The following is a 23839-nucleotide window of genomic DNA, read 5'->3' on the forward strand; positions in this document are numbered from 1 at the left end:
TGTTTTGTAAAATGACTTGTTGCAAATGAAAATTATTAGCAAGTTTGTTAACAAATAACCTATACCAATATAAATTTAAGAAACTTTCTAGTACTAGTGCTGTACTTTTATCTAGACTATGCCTGGAAGACAACAACTGCTACACATTTTCAAAACGTGATATACACAGCACTTGCAAATAGGATAGTCGAAACTGCCGGCATTTTACACAAGTTGATCTTAAGAGGAAGAATATTATCAGCGGCATCATCACCGTAGGATATAATGATTATCCAGCTATGCAAATTAAAAATATTCACATGTAGCCCATTTATATATAAGAATAATGTGGGTAAGGGAACTGTTATTTATCAATCATTACCATTATCATAATTGAGTATAAAAATAGCCATCTCTCCCATTTTGAATTATGTTCTGTTCTGAAAACCGAAGACATTTTAATTTCTCGTGATGGCTGCTTACGGAGAGAAGGGCTTGTTATTTCTAAGAGCAAGAAACTAGTTTTATTTGAATACACACTAGGACATGTAAAAATTCTATAAACGCATTAATTTCAACATACACAGCAGTTGACATGCTAGGTGCAGTAGACCTCAAAAGTCAATCACGCAACATTAGCAAGCAGCCTTCTGCCCATCTCCATCTACTGAAGTCGCCTATTTATTTAGTTAGTTAGTTAGTTTACCAGCGACTTTGGAACTGTATTATTGGGGACTGGTGGCATGCTCCGTGTTAAGTAGGCTCCCGGGGTAGGGCTGTCACTTGGGCGATTCTCCGGGGGTACGGAAGTTCGCTGGCGTGGGGTCGTCATGCTAGGAGGCCCTGGACAGCCCCCAAGCATCCACACTTCCAGGGCCATTTTGGTCGAGGCTTCACCGCGCTGAAGAGCGGGCGACAGCTCGGCTTGAGGAGCCACCGCCGCGCGCCACTAGGCTCAGGTCCGCAGGCCTCGCAGGCCCAGGCCCTGCTTTTCCCAGCCGCGCCGCCGTTGCCTAGGCGACCGCCGCCGAACGTTCCCGAGGCGGGCCCCGCCCCCCGGCCAATCGGACCCGCGCTCGCCGGAGCCCAGATTCTCTTTGTTCCGCAGCCATTTCAGGCCCCGGACGGGAGGCAGCGCCGCTACGGCAGAGGGCCCGAGCGCCGGAGGCCTCTGGGATGGTGTGGGACCGGGTAGGTGGCGTTGAGGGTGCGCGGCCCCAGACTGGAGGGCGGGAGCGGAGGGCAGCTGTTCCGAAGCTGCCTGACGGGCTGCGGGGAGAGGCGCCCGACCCGCCGCCCTCCCGGCCGTTTGGAGCCCGGCGGCGGCGGCGGCGCGGTTCTAAGCCCAACAGCTGCCGGCCGGGGCGTCCTGCCGGACACTGGCAGGGGTCGGGCAGCGCTCCTCAGGTGTCCGAGGTCAGGGCCTGGGCCCTGTGGGGGCGGTGCGAAGGGGAGAGCCTTCTCGCTGGGGCGCTTTTTGTTAGACGCGGCGTTGAGGGCCCTGCTGTCGCAGTCGCTGCCCCAGGACGGCTGCTTCCTGCCGGTTCTGGGCGCTTTGGGGCACTGCCGGGCGCTGCCCCGGATGGCCCGTCTTTGTCCCTGCCCGGCCCTCTCTGCCCTGGCGTCCGGGGCCCGCACACATTTTCGCCTCCACACTCAGCTGGCTGATCGCTTTCTCTGGGCTGTTTTTGCCCCCTGGGGCCTCTTGGCCTCACGACGTGTTTACATAATTTTAAGGTTTGTACGGGCTTCGCGTGGGTTTGTTTTTTGCACTTCCACCGTTTTGTACTTCTCCCACGCGAACACGGAAAAGCGAACAGCTGCTGAGGAGCAGACCGGCTACCACGATTAAAAAGAAACGGCTTCCTTCCTTTAAAAAGGATCGATTGTTTGTCTACCGGCTGTAAAAACCAACTGGATGTTGCAAAGATTGCTTAGCCTTTAAGTCCGTTATCTTAACGATCACTAATTACTTTGGTCCATCAACAGATGTAGAAATTTGAACTTGGCGGCTGTCCACAAATTGATTTTGACAGTTGTATTAAGAAGCTTAATAACAGTCCTGCCTTGAAACAGTGATGACTTCAGTGATGAGATTATAAATAGTACTTTATTTTTCAGAATAAAGATTTTTTTTTTTTTTAAGTTATATGGCCTAATAGCTATTTGGAAATGTGAGATTATAAAATGGCTATTCTGATCTACTCATTTTTAGGATAACAAAAGTACCTTTCGGATTTTAAATTTTAAGTTTCCCTGTTACATCAGAGCTTTCCGATTTGAATGGCAAATAAGTTATACTTAGTGAAAAAGGGACGCATTCCTTTTTTTGGGAAAAAGTTGTGTTTTCTCCTTTTATCCTACTCTGCACACCATTCTTAGAGAATGTCTCCACCGAGTTGAAAACTTGTAGCCGCAAAAAGGAGACTGTGGTTCAAAGGTGCAGATTTCTTTTTTACTCCTCCTGTAGTCATAAATGCATAACAGTTTAGCAGTCCGGTTTTTACTTCACCTAATTTAATGTTAGCCTGATGAACTATTAGAGTTTCATTTTCTTTTTCCTATAAGGGGCCCCCACCTCGATCAGCCTTGATCAGTTACATTTTTGCTCTAGGTATTAAGGGAATTATTAAATTCCTTCTGCTGAAATGTCTATAAAAATCTTTCAAAAAGCTTATTACCATTGTATATTTTGAGCAGGATAAGATTTTAGCAAAAATATATATGATCCTGGTTGTAAATATTTCCATTATCAACATTTGATACTGTATTCATTGTTTTTATGACCAGTTTTTCTTTTTTGTATAATGTTAAAGCCTTCACATGAACTCAGTTTTTCTAAATACTGTAAATGAACTGCATTGAAATGTAAATGTACTATCTTTAGAAGAATTGCTGACTTTTATCCATGTTGGATTCTGCAAATACTGTTTTTAAGAAAAGAAATTTGGTTAATAAAGGAAGGCAAAACATGTGACATAGGTCATGATATAGATTTATCAAGTGTAAAATGCAGAGAGGAGCACAGCAATTAAGTGGGAGTTGTTTTTATTGCCGAGGGTATAAGTTGTGAATATTTCTTCTTGGGATTGATAATTGAATACATATATTGGTGCCCAAAAGTTCTTGTTCCAAAAAATCAATTGGGTTTACCAGCAAAAGGGTGAGAAAGCTGAAAGAATCAAAGTGATTGATTAACTGATAATTGTTTTCAAAAAAAGTAGAGAATAATGCCATCTTCAAAAGGGATCAGAGACAAAAAAATTCCACAAATCTTTCTCAGTTGTTCCCATTCATCCAGTCCTATGGTAGATATCCAGTGAGAGATAGCAGGTGAGAGATGTCTCCTGGGTCATAGGGTGAGTGAACTTTATGATGGAAGATGGATGTCTGTAAGGCTGGTAACTAGATTTTATAGTTATATGGATGGGTGTAGGAGAGAGTTCCTAGAAACTTTGTTTGGTTAACTCTGGACCTCCTTACTAGAATTCTTTGGAAGTACTGAAAGTAGGTGTAATAACTAAGAATGGTTAAATGAGTCTTAGTGGGTAAATGAGATAATGGAATAGGAAATAGGGATGCAGATTTGTCTTAGAAGTTTCTGGAGTACATAGAACCAATAGAGGAATGGTGGCTATCTCTTAACTCCAAAATGACACCTGATGCAGAGCAGTTATTTGATTTCAGAACTGAAGGAATGCCTAAAGCTAAAAGAAAGCTGGTAACTGAAAGACTGCAGGATTTAAGTTGACATGTGCCTTTTTAATGGTTAAAATTCAAAAGCAAAGCAAATCTTTGAATGTTACAGTTAGGAATAGGAGCTCTAGAGCCAGACTTTTTGGATTCAGATCGTGGTACCTTCTGAAATTAGGTGTGAATTTGAGCAAATTATTTAATCTCACTGTGCCTCAGATTTTCTCATCTCACAGTTCTGTGAGGATTAAATGAGAATGCTCTTAGGACTGGGACTGATGTAGTAGACACTCCATAAATAATAACTGCTGTTATCATCATAACGATCATTAATATGTTAGAAAACAACTCATAAAATTATAATCACTAGTATCTAGATTATGAGATAACTGCTGTAAACCCTCTGGTACATTTTTTTCCAGTATTTTTTCTGTTTATTTTGATTTTTACATAGTTGAGACTTTACTATATGAATAACTTTGCATTCTGCTTTTTTCACGTAGCATCATAAGCATTTTCTCATGCTATTAATTATTTTGTCAGCATCTTTTAAAATGACCACATAATGTGACTTTCTCATGATTAAACATTTTCCTATTGGACAATCGGCAAGTTTCTGATTTTTTTTTTTGCAATTCTAAGAAACACTACACTGAACATCCTTGTACATGAAAAAATTTCTGGGTTTTAGATTATTTCATTAAGATAGATCCTCCAAAGTGAAAATATTGGGTTGGAGTATATGAACATCCAAAGCTCATGGTCCATATTCCCATTTTGCTTTTAATTAAGGGAATTTAATAATGGGCTTAAGCTAAATTGAGGAGCACAGCATTTATTGATCTTATTATTGCTTGAGATGGGAAAGAAGAGGGAGTAAATTAACATTTTTTCCCTGTATTATGCAAGGCATTATTTGTAGGCATTTATCACTCATTGTTACTTTTACATACATTCTGCTCCTTATCATAGCCCTGTATTATGTATGGCAGTTACCTATGAATAGGTGAGTTCTTCCAGAGTTTTCAAGGTGAATCTGAATATAGATCTGCCTAATTGCAAATCTGAATATAGATCTGCCTGATTGCAAAGCTTATGTCCTTTATTTGTAAAACTTTAGATAATATACATATTAGGAATCTCATAATGAATACATATATCAAATGAATACAGAACCTTATAATGAATTTTTTAAATTACTATAATTTAATGGAGCTACTAATTATAGATCATAGACCATATTACAAAGATAGTAAAATTTGACCTGGAAGTAATGAATGGGTAAATGACATAAACCAGACATGGCTTAAATATCTGCATATATTTTACAAAGGGAAAAAAATATCCTTACCTGAATGAGATGTAATTGGTAGTGAGTATTTAAAGCTGATTTCTAAAATGATTTGTGGTGAAACACTCTTAGTAACGACCTCAACACAAATAGGGTAGAAAAAAATCCCATCAGATTTGGGGCGTCTATATAAGAAGTGACAATGGCTTGTTAAGTGACCAAATTGAAAAACAGTTTAGTAAAACCCCTGCCAAACTTAGCTAAGGTCTTAATAGAGAAATAACAACAACAACAAAATCATAGAGATATTTCAGTTAAGGAGAATAAGACTACCCACAAGCTGTTGGAAATTAATTACATACTGAAAACTAAAGGGAAAAAAATTTAACTGGATTTTATAGTTGACTTTGAAGCACTCTGAAGCCATTAGTAAAATAATATTTGGCAAATCCCCTTAATCCTCAGGTGCAGAAGTGGCTGCCATAGATAAAAAGGGTCATCTCAGAAAAACAAAGATTTCATTGCTCTTGTCTTTACTAAGGAGGGAATTAAATCAGAGAAATACTTCACAAAATTGTGAACATTCTAAATAGATACACATGAAAGATTAGAAATAGGTGGTATTCACCAAAATTGTAAAGAAATAGTCATAAAATTAATATGCTGCCATTAAAAATAATGTTTTTGAAAAATACTTAAGTAAAAATAATAGTTTTGGCTGGAGCGTAAGAAAATTATGAGAAAGATGGCAAATTATGATGGTTTTTAAATGTGGCCATTTATTCGGTTGCTTAACATTTATTAGTGCTGAGGTTGTCCCTTTTCATTAAGAGATTTATATACTACTGGAGAGAGAGAAGTAAATGAAAAAGTACAACAAAGTATAGTTACAGCTTTTATGGTATAAATCTGGAGGCATCCAGCAGGACTAGTAATAGGTTCCAAGTGGAGAGTGGGAGAAGTGACTTAGGCATTTCAGGGGAATAGGAGCAGCATTTCAGAGACTATGTCAGCTAAGATAAGGACCTACTGTGTTCCCAAATCTCCCAGTAGTTAAGGGGCCCTGAAAGGTACAGAGCAGAAATCCACAAACTTTTCTGTAGAGAACTAAATAGTAAATATTTTCTGCTTTGTGAGCCATACCATCTCAAATGTAGTACAAAAACAGGGACAGTACAGAAACTAAAGGGTTTGACCAATTTGACTCGTGGGTCTTAATTAACTCTAATAAATAGTAGAGGGATTTCTCGTACCCACTTAAGCCCCCATGTGAAAGAAGATGGGATTGGGAGGGAGACAAACCATAAGTGACTCTTAATCTCACAAAACAAACTGAGGGTTGTTGGGGGGAGGGGGTTTGGGAGAAGGGGGTGGTATTATGGACATTGGGGAGGGTATGTGTTTTGGTGAGTGCTGTGAAGTGTGTAAACCTGGTGATTCACAGACCTGTACCCCTGGGGATAAAAATATATGTTTATAAAAAATAAAAAATTATATAAAAAAAATAGTAGAGGGATTTGAGGAGGAAATAACCTACTGGGCCTAGCATGAGCCATTGGAATATTTGAAACAAGAAATTCACAACACTGATTTGTGTGAACATTTAGGAATGGAATAAAATAGAAAAACAGGGTGCCTGGGTGGCTGAGTTGGTTAAGCGACTGCCTTCAACTCAGGCCATGATCCTGGAGTCCTAAGGTCGAGTCCTGAATTGGGCTCCCTGCTCAACAAGGGAGTTCGCTTCTCCCTCTGACCCTCTCCCTTCTCATGTGCGCGCACTCTCTCTCTCAAGTAGATAAATAGAACCTTAAAAAAAAAAAAAAAAAACCAAAACCAGTTTCTTTCGAAGCACTATAAACCATTAGGGAAAGACAACTCAATTTCTTAAATGGCCAGAATCACAGAGGAGGAAATACAGAGAGCTAACATGAAATAATGCTCTCCCCCACCAGGAGGGAAGTGCAAAGTAAAATGGTGAAGATTTTGTTTCCCATTATACTTGCAAAAGTGAGAAAATTTTGCTACTATGTATTGGCAGGGTTGTACTGAAACTAGTACATTAAATAAATCAGTAAAGCCATGTTAATTTTCAAGCAAAAACACTTTGACCCAGCAATTTCCATTTCTCAGAGAAGCATGTGGGTGTATCAGGAGACATTTGTGTTCAAGGATCTCTCAGTAGCCACAGAACCTCCAGACTTCCAGGTCACCTTTCATCATCCACACTCCAGTTCATGAAATGGTCTGTATTTGTCTTTTTTTTTTTTTTTTAAGATTTCATTCATTTGCTTGACAGAGATCACAAGTAAGCAGTGAAGCAGGCAGAGAAAGGGAGAAGCAGGCTCCCTGCTGAGCAGAGAGCCTGATGTGGGGCTTGATCCCCGGACCCTGGGATCATGACCTGAGCTGAAAGCAGAGGCTTAACCCTCTGAGCCACCAAGGCGCCCCTCTGTATTTATCTTTTAAAAGCAAACAAAAAGCAGGGGCACCCAGGTGGCTCATTCCGTTAAGTATCCGACTCTTGCTTTTGACTCAGGTCATGATCTCAGGATCCTGGGATCCAGCCCCATGTTGGGCTCTGCTCTCAGCAGTGAGTCTGCTTGCTTGAGGAATCTTCTCCACCTACCTCTTTCTCTCTCTCAAATAAATAAATCTTAAAACAAACGAACAACCCAAACTCTTCTAACTCTGTATACCCTTCTACTGTTCCCACTGGTACAGTCCAACATCTGCAAAGTCCAACCTCAATCTATTCTTAAAAATTCCCTTCACTTTCATGCTCGTATGGAAACCTGACTTTTGTACTGTGTGGTTGTGGCTGTTTTTTTCATTTTGTTTTGTTTTATTTTTTCCTTTCCTGTAACTCTCCCTATCACTATTCCTGGAGGTGAGAAGGGTGTCTGCTATGCATCTCTTGGCTGCTTTTGGACTATTCTCCCTCCCTTCTCTCTCAAAATCCTCAGATTATGTAATCTATTACCCCTTATGATTGTTACCAACTATTGATAGCATAATTGATATCGGTGACTTCCAGGTCATTCCTCTTCGTTCTTTAGTTATTTTAGCTCCAGCCTCATTACCCTTTCTTCAGACTGCCTGTCTTTATAATGAAATTGCAAAGAATATACATAACTAATCTTTCCAGTACCCTGTCCTCTCATTCCTAGACCTTTCCTCCTGGGCTTGTCTACCCTGTCTCAGTTACTCCCATCGTGATGCCCCCTTGCCTTGTTAGTAACTGCAGTCCTTCTGTAGTTACAATTTTGTGTGTTCTACTATGACCCCAAATCCCCCATTTCTGTCAGTGGCAACTCCATCCTTCTTGTGTCTTAGTTATCCTTGACTGTGGTTTTTCTCTGACTTTTCAAAGAAAGTGTCCCACAAAGGCTTTTGTACTAGATCCCATCCTCTCTCATGTGCTCAAGGACACTGATTCAGCTTCTCTTCTGCCATGTCATCTTTATTGAATTCTATCAGCAAACAGGTATGCTGTTATTTCTCCTATTATTTAAAAAGCGAATGGATAAGGAAGATGTGGTCCATATACACTATGGAGTATTATGCCTCCATCAGAAAGGACGAATACCCCTTTTGTAGCAACATGGACGGGACTGGAAGAGATTATGCTGAGTGAAATAAGTCAAGCAGAGAGAGTCAATTATCATATGGTTTCACTTATTTGTGGAGCATAACAAATAACATGGAGGACAAGGCGAGTTAGAGAGGAGAAGGTAGTTGGGGGAAATTGGAAGGGGAGGTGAGCCATGAGAGACTATGGACTCTGAAAAACAATCTGAGGGTTTTGAAGGGGCGGGGGGGGGGGGGGGAGGTTGGGGTACCAGGTGGTGGGTATTATAGAGGGCACGGATTGCATGGGGCACTGGGTGTGGTGCAAAAATAATGAATACTGTTACGCTGAAAATAAATAAAAAATAAATTTAAAAAAAAGCGAAAAACAAAACAACAAAAAAATACCTTGATTCACTTTTCACCCCATTTCCTCATTTTTCAGATTTCTTTTTGCAGCGTTATTCCTCAAAAGACTTTTTTCTACACTTGGTATGCCAAATTTTTCCCTCCCATGTACTCTCCTAAACCCATTGCAGTCAGGCTTTTGTCTGCAGCATTCCTGCTGGTGCAGCTTGTGTTCTCCAGTAACTTCCATGTTATCAAATGCCATGTGCCATTTATTCTGTTCATCTTACTTGGCCTATCAGCAACATTTGACAGAGCTGTTTGTTCCCTTATCCTGGCAACGCTTTCTTCTTTACTTTTCAGTATACCACACACCCTTGTTTATCTTCGACCTCTGTCCTGGCCTCTTATAATTCTCCTTTCCTTTTCTCACAGACTTATGTTGGAGAACCCCAGGGCTCAGACCTTGCTTTTTCTATTCTTTGTTTTTCCTATCAGTATTCACTTCATTGGTTATTTAATTTAGTCTCTTGGCTTTTATGCCATTTAAATACAGGCAACAGGCAAAATTAAATCTTCAGCTCTTCTCTCTAATTACAGTCTCACATGTTCAACTCCGTATTCATCCTCTCTACCTAAATGTCTAATAATGTACAACAAACTCAGCATGTCCAAAACTAACCTAAACTTCCTCCCCAGTGCCTACTTTATATACAGATTTTCCCCATTTCTGTCAGTGGTAGCTCCATCCCTCCCATGGCTCAGGCTAAAATCTTAGCATTATCCTTGACTTTGCTTTTTCTTTGATTCTTCATATCCGTTCTTTCAGGACAGACTGTTTTTTCTATGCATCAAAATACATCCAGAATTTTACTGTGCCTTACCTTCTCTAGTACTACCAACTTGATCCAAGCTACTGCTGTCATAAATACTGTTTAAATAGGTTACTATCTGGTCTCCCCATTCTACCGTAGTCTGTTCCAATAGCCTTTTCTCAATATAGTGGTGAGAACTAGCCTTTTTCAAATTAAGACAGACCCTATTGCTTCTTCATTTAGAGCACTGCATTGACTCTTCTTTTGATTAGAAAATCTAGTGCTTACAGTGGCCCACAACAGCTCTCTGTAATCTGCCCAACCCACTCCCCTTTCTCCTTACCTCCTTGACCTTATTTCCTGTTACCAGTTCCCTCCTTGCTCACTGGCCACCTTGCTATATCAAAAACATATCAGTCATGCTCCTACTTAGGACCTTTGCTTTAGCTGATTCAGTTGTCTGAAATCTCCTTTCCCCAAACATCTACTTGGCTCACTGGCCTTACCTTCTATTCTTTGGTCAGGTCTTACCTTCTCTAAACACCCGTTTTAATACTGCATCCTACCCTCTCTCATCCCCCTTATCCTGGATTCTCTTTTTATTTTTTGCATAATACATACCCTTCTATAATGCTATTATCAGGGGTCAGCAAGCTAGAGCCCCACTGCCCTCTGGCCTGTTTTTGTACAGCCTGTGAGCTAAGAACAGTTTTTACATTTTAAAGGGTTGTAAAACAAAAATCGATAATATACAACATGTGACTTGCAAAACCTGGAACATTTACTTATCTGGCCCTTTGCAGACACAGTTTGCATTGTATATTCTGTTTATTGTCTTTTTCCTCCCACACAAATGTAAGCTCCAAGAGGGCAGAGATCTTTTGTTTTATTTATTGCTCTATCTGCAGCAGCTAAAACAGTGCCTAGAATATAGTAGGCATTCAGTAAATATTTGTTAAATGAATGAAATGCTTTTAATAGTACAAAATTATAAATAGGTTAAGTATTCAGTAACTCATATTGCAATTAGTAATGAAGTAGAGCTATATATAATGAATAAGAAAGCGAAGGCATATTTTGAAAGGGGTTTTGTAATTATTTATTTATTTACTTAGTCTCTGTAGGTACAGTTTTATAGGCTGTGCTAAGAACGTGAGGTTTTATTTTAAGTGTGATGAGAAACTGTTGGAAGGTTTTGATGGTTGGAAGACTTGATTTAATTGCAGCTTTGACATCATTTTTGCTGTTTCATCTCAGAGAATGGGCTGTGATGGGACAAAACAGAAAGGCAAGTAAAACCCATTTTAGTAGAACATTCTCTTGTAGAACATGCTAGTATATCCTACATACCTGGACTTAGGGTAGCCTGGAGGAGGTGAGAATTGGTCAGATTCAGAGTATATTTTAGGGTAAAACTTGATAGCACCAGCTGTTGATTTGAATGTAGAACATAAAGGAAAGGCCTGAACAACTGGGTGAACACTTAGTGACGTAGGCAACTAGAGGAGAAACAGATATGAATGGGATGAGGAGAAGTATCAAGAGTTGTGATTCAGCCAACAAAGTTTAAGATGCCCATTTCACAAACAATTATAAAATATTGATGCTTAAGTGTGGAGTTCAGAGTGCTATTCAGGGACACAGACTAAATGAAGATTATATAGACAGAGAAAAGAAAGGGACCTTGGGTATTTAGAGATAGGGGGCCAGCAAAGGAGACTGACGAAAGAGCAGCCAATGAAGTAAAAAGAAAACCAGTGAGATGTGAGGCTAGGAAGGAAAAGAACGGTTGCCTGTGTCAACACTGTGGAAGAATGGTGTTAAGGCCAGGAAGAAATCACTGGGGTTGGCAACAAGGAAATCTCATTCTCACTGGAGTGGAGTAAAGATGGGGACATGGTGACTGTAGAGACCTTTCAAGATGTTTCTGTGAAGGGCGTGTGGGTGGCTCAGTGGGTTAAAGCCTCTGCCTTCGGCTCAGTTCATGATCTCAGGGTCCTGTGATCGAGCCCCGCATCGCATTGGGTTCTCTGGTCAGCATAGAGTCTGCTTCCTCCTCTCTCTCTGCCTGCCTCTCTGCCTACTTGTGATCTTTGTCTGTCAAATAAATAAATTTTTAAAAATCTTTAAATTAAAAAAAAAATGGTTGTGTGAATGAAAGGAAGTGGAGAAATTGAGTGATAGTGGAGGGGATTGGAGTCAAAGCTGTTTTTTTAAAGATACTATTTTAAAATAATTCTAAACATAGAGGAAAATTGTGGGAGTAATTCATACAGTTCCCAAATACACCTTACCTGGATTCACCAGTTGTTTACATTTTGCCAAATTGTTTTTTCCCACTACCCCCCCAACACAATTTTCCTTTGATCATTTGAGAGTAGGTTTCATACATCTTGCCTCTATCCCTTCAATACTTTAACGTGTATATTTTAAAAGCCAGGATATTCTCTTCTGAAACCACATATAGTTATCAAATTGAGGAAATTTAAGTTTTTTACCTTCTGTATTATAGTTTTGTCACTTGTAACAGTAACTTTTTTTAAAAAAATAAAGACTTATTTATTTATTTACCTATTTTAGAGCAAGAGAGCATGCACAAGCAGGGGGAGGAGCAGAGGGAGAGAAAGAATCTCCAGCAGTCTTCCTGCATCATGAGCGTGGAACCCAGTGTAAGGCTTATTCTCACGACCCAGAGATCATGACCTTAGTCAAAAATCAAGAGTTGGGTGCTTAACCAGCTGAGTCAGCAAACTATTCCTAATAACATTCTTCATAACGTTTTTTCCTCTAGTGCAGGATCCAGCCAGGGTTTTATATTACATTTAATTGTCTTTTTTTAGATAGAGGTTTTTTGGTTTGGGATTTGTTTTTTTTGTTTTTGTTGGTTTTTTTTTTTTTTTTTTTAAACTTGGCTATTTTATCCTCATAACTACCCCATGGTTAATTATTCTTTCTCTGACCAATAAATGGCAGGAACAAACGCAAAGTCAGGCAGAGAAATTCCAGGGTTTGCACTCCTTTTTTTTTTTTTTTTAAGGTTTTATTTATTTGTCGAGAGCTAGAGAGAGAGAGCGCTTGCATGATCAGAGGGCCCCCTGCTTAGCAAGGATCTCTTGATGTGGTGAGCTGAAGGCAGATGCTTAACCAGCTGAGCCAACCAGGTGTCCCTCGGGTTTGCACTCTTTGCACTCTTAAGCTCTGTACTACAGTGCCTCTCAAGCAGTGCATGGAAAAATCTGAAATTTCCTATTTGAAGTGGACTAATATGTCAAATATAAAGATCAGAGGCAATGAGCCTTCTATCGAAAGGATGATTTTAACTTTCTAGATCTGCATTATAACTCTGTAGTGGTGGATCAGGGTTTAATATGTCACCCTGATGAGCTTTAGGACTGAAGAAAAAGCAAGAAAAGTGAAGATATTTAAACTTTGTATGTAAAACCTGGGGCACCTGGGTGGGTCAGTGGGTTAAGCCTCTGCCTTCGGCTCAGGTCATGATCTCAGGGTCCTGGGATCGAGTCCCGCATCGGACTCTCTGCTCAGCAGGAAGCCTGCTTCCCCCTCTTTATCTGCCTACCTCTCTGCCTACTTGTGATCTCTCTCTCTTTCTGTCAAATAAATAAAATCTTTAAAAAAAACCAAAAACTTTGTATGTAAAACTTTCCAGCCTTTGGCATAAACTATATGTCTTCAGAGCTATTGGTGCTGATTCTTTAGAAACGCAAAATAAAATACTTGGTTAATTCTTTTGTGATAGAATTCAGTTGGAAGTATATGGGCATGATCTAAAGAGCCCTGATGTGTTTCAAAAAGAGTTTATTTAAGCTCATAAAATGCTACTTGTTTAACCATTATTAGAAAATATTATGAGACTTAATTCAGAAAGAGCATTAAACAGTGGCTCATTGACCACAGGTACTGCAGAACAGGAATTAGAATGCTCCATTGGATTTTTTTTTTTTAAGATTTTATTTATTTGAGAGAGAGGGAGAGATTGAGAGCATTCACAAGCAGTGGGGAGGAGCAGAGGAAGAGGGAGAAGGAGGGAGAAAGATTCTCAGGCTGACTCCGCACTGAGTACAGACCCAGACCTTTGCAGGGCTGAATCTCATGACTCTGATTCATGACCTGAGCCAAAACCAAGAGTCCAAAGCCCAATGGACTGAGCCACCCAGGCATTGAATTTTTAGTTGAATAATGCTTTACATCATCTCTGTTAGAGTTTTAAAGGGTTAATGGATAAAGACTTCTGTTGGGTAGAAACCCAAGTTATGATAAAACATTTTCTGACATTTTCAACTAAAGATTGTTCTTGCTATTGAATATGACTTCTATAAGAAGTGCCCTGATACAAGAGCCCAAGTATTTGCAGAAAGAATCAAATGACATGTAACTTTGTAGTCCCATAACTACATTTGAACACTTGAGTTGAATACAAGTTTCACTGAAGGCTTGGAGAGCTTTCAGTAGCAAGTATAAAGAAGAAAATCTTGCTTTTGTGTGTGGAATATGACCAGACTGATTGTTTATAATCAACAAAATGTTTAACTTCTAGAAGCTGAAAGGACCATGGTCTTTAGTTGCTGTATAGCTGGGGAAATGAACCAAATGAGTATTAAGTGATTTGTGTAGGATTGCCAGGCTGCTATTCTCCCTATAGGGAAGAAGTAAAATAAGTGCCCCAGATCTCTGACACGCCTTTTTTCCTGATGTTATTTTGGCTTTTCATGGCATAGAAGATTTAAAGACCCATGGTCTGAAGCAGTTGGTCCTAAAGCTCCATGAAATTACAATGGGTTTGTTAGCTCCAGAAAGGCTGTAGCTGTGATTTCAAGGGTCTGTGTCACCCATCTTTCTCCTGGCCTCATACTTCATCCTTCCATAAGTCAAGGATGAAACACTTGGAAAAACTGTAAAAGTAGGAGGCTTTCCTGGAGTCTTGTTTTAGTGCAAATAATAAGCTCAGATTCATGAGTGTGATATAGTAGTTTAAGATTTAATGTAGGAATTTGATGAGGAATCTTAAAAGCTGGTAGAGAAATAAAAGGTTGAAGCATAAGAAGGAAACGGCTCTAATAAAAATCCCAGCTTTACTTTCCCCTTACATCCTAGAGGGTAGGGGCTTTTGTTTTGGCGTTGGTGCTTGCTGATCTGGTACACAGCAGACAGTTTTTTATTTGTAAAACAGAATTGATACATTCATACTTCCATGAGATTCTAGTAGAGTTTCAGTTGCTCAGCCATCAGGACAAAATTTCAAAATTGTGATTTCAGGTAAAATTATCATTTTCTGAATCTTGGAGCTACAAACTCCTGGACATCTTAAATGTTTTGAATCAGATTCCTCAAATGCCTCACAATGATTTGAATTGTTGAACTTACTAACATAAAGAAATCTTAGGAATTTGTGCTTGTAATTTCCAGCTATAAAATCCCACATTTATCAGTGCTTACTGAATGTTTGCCTGTTGATTTAATTTCTGGAATTCCTTCCTTCTAGAATATGCATAATGAAGAGTTCACTGGAGATTATGTATTTTATGAACTGTAAATGTGGATTAGTTGCTGTATGAAATTTTTTTTTTAGTGGAAATACTTCAAGTGGCAAAGATTTGCTTTCTGTGCACCCAGCTGTACTCCAAGAAAATCATGTAGGAAAAGTGTTTTGTTCTGTTTTTTATAATAAATGAATTTATTTTTTTCCCTAAGAATCAGTTTAGTGTAATGGAAATAATGTGTGCTTTTGAAGCTTTCTTTAGACTCCTTTGTCTACCAATTACAAGTGTGTGCTTATGGATGGTTATCTCATAGACCACATAAGTACACAGAACTTTACCATTGGTTTCAAGTGAAGATGATTTATAAACATGTGTTTGTTTTCCATCCCTTCTTAGTTATTACATTAACTTCCTTAGGCAGAAAAGTAGATAAAGAATCCTTTGGTGATTCTAACAATTTTTAAAATCTTGAACAGTTTTTATTTACTGTTTTCTGAAGGTTTTAATTTTAAATTATTTATGAATTATTTTCTTAAGGAGAAAAATGATACATAACACAAATAATTGACTAGTAAAATGAAAAGAACCAGTTCTGTAACCTTTATCAGTTTAGTATATGCTTCATGATAAATTTAAATTATTTGTAGTATGTGCTCACTTATTTCTGCAGTTGAAATTTTCTTATACACTAGTAAATTTTGCATGTAATTTTCATACTTGTGATTACTGAGAGACTCTTTAGAACTTTTTTCCACAACGGTCTTAAGAACTATTGTAGAAGAATTATCGACCCTCTTTTCTAAGCTAAAATTTAATTTACTTTTGGCTTTTATATTTTTGTGGGATTTTCTTTTCTTCTCGTTCCACATAGGGTTTAATCAAGATATTTATTGATTCTTTTAAGTGGTACTTCTAGAATTGTGTATCAATGTTTTTGAAAAATTAGGAACTTGATGAGAGGTGATTGAAATTTTTCAGTAGTCTCCAGGCCTAACGTGGGACTTGAATGCAAGGACCCTGAGATCAGGTGTCAAATGCTCTATCAACTAAACCAACCAGGTGCCCTGAAAATTTTTTTATATTAAACAAAATGTTGGTATTCTTATTTCAAATTTTGTAGTAGTCTTACTTTTCTGTATATATATTACTTAGTATTTCATTCAAACATTTAAGTAAATCCTAATATTAATTTATGATAACATTAAAAATTTTTCTGTGCATATAAGATATTTAAACTGTAATCTAAAAACTAATCAGAAATGTAGAAACTATAGTAATTCCCATCATCTAAGTAAAAGTAAAACTTCCATTCTTTTTATAAGACTAGGTCTCTGGGATTATAAAACAGCTTCTTTGGTATAATTCTTTTTTCCATTACTATAAAGATGTTTTTTCCCACTATCTTATAAGTGTGTGTCTACTCATTTTAATGGCATAATCGAGGAAAAAATTTTGCAAGTATTTCAATTTTCTGTAAGTCCACAAAGTTTAACCCTTTAAGTGCCATAACCTTTAAGCATTTTCATATAAATCTTTCTAAATTATATTTCACATCTTGACATTTTAACAAGTAGAAAGGGTGTGATTTAAGCTTTTTGATGATTCTGTCATTATTGTGAACATTCTCTAGGGTTTTTGCCCTGTCCTATATATGACTTCAAACAATTAGACTTTTGGAGATTTTTATTACTTATTTTCATTTTCAAGGTAATAAAACCACAGTATTGAAAAAGAGAAAAGGCCCATAATCTTAACACTAATCCACTGCTAGCTTTTCATTGTTTCTTTCTAGTCTCTTTCATTTAACTGTCTTTATCTTACACGATTTACTTCTTTGTAGTTGTTCTCTACATACAACTTTTTATCACTTTTTTCACTTTCTAATCATAAACATTTTCCATATCATTACAGAAATTAACCATCTTTTTGAATAACTGCATAATAACCCAACAGTTGAATGGTTATGCATATATTTATTGCTGTATTAGAAATAATCCCAGGATAAACTCTTTGACAATAACATTTTTTTTTCTTTATTTAGGATTCTTAAGATACAGTCTAAGAAGTGTAATCATGAGGACAAAGGGTAAAAAAATGCGTATGGCTCTTGCTGCAGGTTGCTGAGTTCTGTCAGTTTACCTTCAGCAATTTGTTGGAGTTGATTCATCATATCTTCAGCAGCAATAGGGTATTGTTGTTATAAAATTATCTTTGCTAATTAGTCTAAAAATTCTATCTCATTATTCAGTATTTTCCCAGGTTTATTTGCTCTTGTATTTTGTGCATTTTCTTTCATGTGTTGTCTATTGGTTCTAAAATAGTTTTCTAGATAATTAATGTATTACTATCTTGTTGCATCATCTGACTTTGTATTGCTCTGATATGCTAGGAGCTCCCTTTTGTATTTGTTCAGATAAGTCATGTGTTTATCCACCATATTTCTAAATTGTGGTGCCTCCTGGAAATGTGTAAGAGATACTATAGGTTCTTTGACATGCAGACTGTGCTAGTCTTGCTTGGGAAACCAGTATTAATTGAAAGCTAACATCATAGTGAGAGTAAATTGCCACTCGGTCTATATCTATCACAGGTGTAAAGTATTCAGGAAACAAATATTACAAGGAATTTTTTCCCTTGATGGCAGCTGGGGCAGTGATTTCCAGTGTTCAAAACCAAAATTGTATAATTTGGAAAAGGCAGGGAACAGGCAGAAGTAGATGAGTAAGGAATTCTGCTGTCTGTAAAAAGGATGTACACCTGAACTGGCAGCTGGCTTTATTCTTGGTTTTCTCTATCTTCCTACTCGGTTTATTCTCCACCCATTTGGATATCTCTCGGGGACCTCCACATCAGCTCTCCAGTCTAGTCTGATTGTTCAAGCTAAGGAAATTTATTTCCATAGTAGTCATCAGCCTCATTGTACCAATCCTTACAGTTCCTAGGTAACTCCCTAAAAAGTTTAGTTCCTTCCACTTAAAGCAAATAGAATTTGGGAATAGCTTGTTATAATGTAACATTTAACATATATAATCATGTGATTATATATATAGTAGTTACTTAATATTTCTATTATAATTAAGCTCTTTTGGTTCCAAGGAAGAGAAATGCATTCAAATTGTCTTAAGAGAAACAGAGAGATTTATTTTAAGTTATTTGTGGAAGTAGAAAGCCATCAGGAAGCAAGACAACTCCCAGAAGTAGTTACTGTCTGTCTGGTGGTCTATATAATCTTGCTCAGTGGTTCCCTGCTTCTCTCTGTGCTGTCCATTCTCGTCTCTGTATGATTAGAATTTCCGCCCTTTTGTAATTAGTCTTGCATGTGCAGTCTAATGATGGCCCTGTGCCTACCACATCATAACATTTTAGCGTCTTCTTTGAGAACTGTTAAGTGGTAAATGATCCTAGTACTTTCTATTCATATTTATGAGAAAGGAAATCCAGCTTATTTAGCTCATCCTTTTGTGCCAGGATTCATCATCATGTACCTGGTCTTTGTTTAGTCAGTCACATTTAGGAAATGCAGTCACAACTTTGCCATTAGACCCAACACTTGGGGCATGGGCTGAGGTCTACCCACTTCCCTTTAGAAAAAGGTTTTGGTTTTACTGGTAGATAACTAGCAGAAAATCAGTATACTATGAAAAAATGAAGGGGGTTAAGAACTTCATGTTAGGAGTGCCTGGGTGGCTCAGTTTGTTAAGCGTCTGCCTTCAGCTCAGGTCATGATCCCAGGGTCCTGGATTTGAGCTCCACATCAGGCTGTCTGCTCAGCAGGGAGCCTGCTTCTCCCTCTCCCTCTGCCTGCCACTCTGCCTTCTTGTTTTCTCTCTCTCTGTGTCAAACAAATAAATCTTTAAAAAAAAAAAAAAAGAACTTCATGTTATAGAACTCAATCTTCTGTGTTTTTAAAAGTTGAAGTCAGACTCTTCCTAAAATTCATTTGTAATGTTTCGAGGTCTTGATTCCAACCCCTTTTTTAAAGGATTGGGAGCACCTGGGCAGCTCAGTTGGCTGAGTGTCTACCTTGGGCTCAGGTCGTGATCTCGGGGTCATGGGATGGAGCCCAGAGATGGGCTTTCTGCTTGGAGGGGGTCTTCTCCCTCTCCCTCTGTACCCTCCCTCTCTCTCAAATAAAATCTTTAAAAATAAAACAGAAGGATTAGATAGAGGTCTGTTGTTTTCATCCTGAAGATGAAACATTATAATAACCTTTCTGAGTACAGTTAAAGTTGATGAATTCCAGTTTCGTGGGCTGAAGGGGTTGGATGGTGCTAAGGATGTTATATTCAGTTGGCTAATAACTCAGTATCTCTGTTTGGAAGAGGGCAATAAGATTTTTAAGCCAAGATTCAGTTTTAAGGGTATATTCTTATAAGCTGAACACTTTGTTATTATATATAGTAGATTAGCATTATTGTGTTTATATCCTCAGATTTCCTTACCATCTCACATTTCATTCTAGGTTTTATATTCATTAATTTTTTTATTCCTCAGTCTTGGTTGAGTCTCATTGTCTCTTTGTCACAGTAAGAGATAAACAGACTTGAATACTCACAACATGTATGCTTTTGTTTTCTGTGCTAAATGGTTAGCTGTATAGTACCATCTGTCCTACATTATTTCTTGCTATTTTTTTTTCCATTTGTGGAAAATGAAATTTTTTACCTCTGTGGAACTTGTTTTGTGATATTCTTTTCCAATCTCTTTGTATACTGTGAAGACTACCTTCAGTCAACTAAATTTTGCCCTCGTAAAATTTTTATAGATTGACTACATTCATATCTGATTTAATTATTCAACATTTGATTTCTGAAGCTTTGTTCTTATTATTATTCCTTCAATATTTCTGTTTAAATGAGAAGTCATACAGCCTATTTTGTTGAATATCCTTTTATACAAAAACAATTTCATCTTTGGGGTGCCTGGCTGGCTCAGTCAGTGAACATGTGACACTTGATCTCAGGGTTGTGAGTTTGAGCCCCATACTGGGTATAAAGATCACTTGAAAATAAAATCTTAAAAAAATAATAATTTCACCTTCTTCTTAATGGTGTCTGATGGTACAAACTGCCATCAGTAGATCTGTCTTAATGATAATTTTAGTGGGAGTTGAAGTGCAAAGGGAATGAATGAACATTAAGGACCTACCATTGTAGCATTTTGCATTCTCATTTAATCTTCCCTTCAGCCCATTTCACTGAAAACTAAACTGTCGCTTAGAAAGTCAAGCTACTTTTCTCAAAAAGACAGTGGGAAGGACTGAGGTTGATCTCCTGAATATAGGACTCTGGAACCTATGCTTCCTTTACTCTGTCTTCTAGCTTGCCAACAATAAATAGCATAGAACAGTATTCAGGTTAGGAACTAAAATTGCAAAAATTGATTTTCTTTTGTAACTTGTTTCTCCTGTCTCTGCTTCCTACAGTACGACATGTGCCTCTGTTAAGTGTGAGAAAGATTTCAGTGAACAAAGGAAAGATTAGATAAAAGCTAATGATGATCAGCCTACTAACCACTTAACTATTTATTTATTACCTTTCTATTTTATTGGCTAAGGTACTCTGACCCTTTTCCAATTCAGCTCTTGCCAGTGATCATAGTGCTATGTTCCTTTTCCTGTTTACACTTGAAAATGTGAAATAGTGAATCAACTCACTGCACCATAACAATCAAGGATATAGACATGAATGCGAAATTCTTAGGGCCCTGTCACTTTAGAACTTTAGGAGCAATCTAACCACAATGACACAGTACACTTTTAGTTACCAAAATGATGTGTAATGGTGGTCCTAATTTTTCTAAAACTTATCAACTTAGAGTTCTATCAATATACAGTATCTCACTTCATAAACGCATAGATTCTAAAATACTGGGGCACCCAGTGGCTCAGTGGGTTAAAGCCTCTACCTTCTACCTTCGGCTCAGGTCATTATCCCAGGGTCCTGGGATGGAGCCCCACATTGGGCTCTCTGCTCAGCAGGGAGCCTGCTTCTCCTCCTCCTCTCTCTGCCTGCCTCTCTGCCTACTTGTGATCTCTGTCTGTCAAATAAATAAAAGTCTTTAAAAAAAAAAAATACTGGCTCATGCCTTGTATTGACTGACTTTATAATTTCAGATGTGTTACACAGAAAAATGTTTGACTATTTGCATCATAGCCCTTTTTATCAACTCCTTAAATATAGTAAGTGTAGCTATAATCAGTAACTTGCCTGGTGCTGATATATTTTAAATCATTCAGTACCAGGATTTTACCAAGAGCTATCATAGTCTTACTTGAGCACATACAGATTTGTCTCTGTCTTGCATACATGTTCACACATAATCAAACAGTGTAGAGAAATGTTATTTTAAAACAAGCTTCTCTTCTTTATACTTATATCTTATTAACCATGAATTAAAGGAACAGTTCAGAGTAGAAGAAACTTTGGAAATGAATAGGAAGGCTTCCATTCCCAACCCAAGTCTTCTTTTGGTAGGGGAGAAGGAGGGAGAAATAATAGTAAAACTTTCTTATCCACCTATCTATTTAAAGAAAAAAATTTTAGCTTTATTGAGATATAATTGACATATGATATTGTGGAAGTTTAAGATGTACAACATAATGATTTGATATATGTATATATAATGAAATGATTACCACAGTAAGGTTAGTTAACATGTCCATCATCTCACATGGTTATAGTTTTTTAAATTACTATATTATTTTTTTGGTAAGAACCTTTAAGACTTATTTTCTTAGCAACTTTAATATATATATATTTCAAATGTAAGTATATATATAATAATATATATGTGTATATATAATATATAAAGATTTTCTATGTATATATATGTGTGTGTGTGTCTGTATATATATATATATATATATATATATATATATATATAGTTAAATATAGTCCCCATGCTATATTACATCCCAGAACTTAATCAGCTTCTAATTGGAAGTTTGTATCCTTTGACTGTCTTAAGTCATTTCCGCTCTCCACTTTTACCCTGGCAAGACCAGTCTGCTCTCTATTTCTGTGAGATTGGGGTTCTTTTTATTTCTCAAATAGGTGATCCACAGTTTATGTCTTTCTCTCTGATTTATTTCACTTAGCATAATGCCCTAAAGTTTCATCCAAATTGTCACAAATGGCAGGATTTCCTTTTTTACAATGAATAATATTCCATTATATATATGCAGTTGACTTTGAGTAACATGGAGGTTAGTGGTGCTGACCACTGTGCAGTCACAAATACACATATAATTTTGACTTTCCCCAAACTTAATTACCCATTGCCTACTGTTCACTAGAAGCCCTACCAATAAGTTGATTAAAACATATTTGTATATATTCTATATACTTCATTCTTAAAGTGAGCTAGAGAAAGTGTTACTAAGAAAATACATTTATAGTATTTATATCAAAAAAATTATGCACCTAAGTGAACCCGTATAGTTCATATCCAAAGTGGTGTTCAAGGGTCGACTGTATATCACATTTTCTTTATCCATATATCTGTTGATGGACACATTTATTTCCATGTCTTGGCTATTATAAGTAATGCTACAGTCAACATGAGGGCTATCTTTTCAACATAGTGATTTTAAGTAGAATTGCTGGATCATATGGTAGTTCTATTTTTAAATTTTTAGGAACCTCCATTCTGTTTTTCCATAGTGGCTGCACCAGTTTACATTCCCATCAATATGAGTTCCATTTTCTCCACATTCTTGCCAGCATTTGTTATCTCTGTTCTTTTTGATAATAGCCATTCTAACAGGTTTGAGGTATTATGCTATTTTGGTTTGGGTTTGCTTTTTGCCATTTGAATATCTTCTTTGGAAAAAATGTATATTCAGGTCTTTGCCCAGGTTTTTTTTTTTTTTTTTTTTTAAATCAAATTGTTTGGATTCTTTGCTATTAAGATGTATGAATTTCTTACATATTTTGGATATTAACTCCTTAGCAGATATGGGTTTGCAAAACTTTCTCCCATTCTGAAGGGTACCTTTTCGTTTTGATGATGATCTCCTTTGCTATGCAGAAGCTGTTTGGTTTGATGTAGTCAAAAGTTTGTTTTTGCTTTTGGTGCTTGTGCTTATGGTGTCATACCCATGAAATCATTGCCAAGACCAGCTTGTGTTTTCTTCGATTTCTTTTATTCAGTGTCTTAAAGTTTTCAGTATACAGATCTTTCCCATCCTTATTTTATTCTTTTTATTGTTGTTGTAAATGGAATTACTTATTTTTTAGATAATTTATTGTTAGTGTATAGAAATGCAACTGGTTTTTGTATGTTGATTTTGTATCCTTTAACTTTCCTGAATTCATTTATTAATTTTTGATAGAGTCTTTAAGATTTTCTATGTATAAAATCATGTCTTGTGTGAATAGAGATAATTTTATTTCTTCTGCTCTGATTTGGGTGTATTTTATTTTATTGCCTGATTGCTTTGGCTAGGATTTCTGATACTGTATTGAATAGAAGTTGTAAGAATGGGCATCCTTATTTTGTTGTGATTTTAGAGGAAAAGGTTTCAACCATTCACTGTTGCATGTCATTTTACTTGTAGTTTTGTCATAGAGGTAGTTTTGTGATAGATGATCTTTGTTGAGATATGTTCCTTGTACACCAAATTTGTTGAGAGTTACCATGAATGG

The 23839-nt window shown here is 37.3% G+C and overlaps 1 protein-coding gene across 2 annotated transcripts in view; it reads left to right on the forward strand.

Annotated features, from left to right (window-relative positions):
* Positions 1 to 321: 321 nt before the first annotated feature.
* TNPO1 (transportin 1) overlaps positions 322 to 23839 on the forward strand; it is a 95296-nt gene continuing 71778 nt past the window's right edge. Inside the window, exon 1 of one of the 2 annotated variants that reach the window (XM_059418044.1) lies at positions 322 to 1170. In XM_059418044.1, coding sequence (XP_059274027.1) covers positions 1156 to 1170 — 15 coding nt within the window. In that variant the 5' untranslated portion in view covers positions 322 to 1155. The remainder of the gene's footprint in view (positions 1171 to 23839) is intronic. The other variant, XM_059418042.1, reaches the window with a different exon arrangement.

Source organism: Mustela nigripes, chromosome 12 (genome assembly GCF_022355385.1).
Source record: "Mustela nigripes isolate SB6536 chromosome 12, MUSNIG.SB6536, whole genome shotgun sequence".
NCBI classification, from domain to species: Eukaryota; Metazoa; Chordata; class Mammalia; order Carnivora; family Mustelidae; genus Mustela; species Mustela nigripes.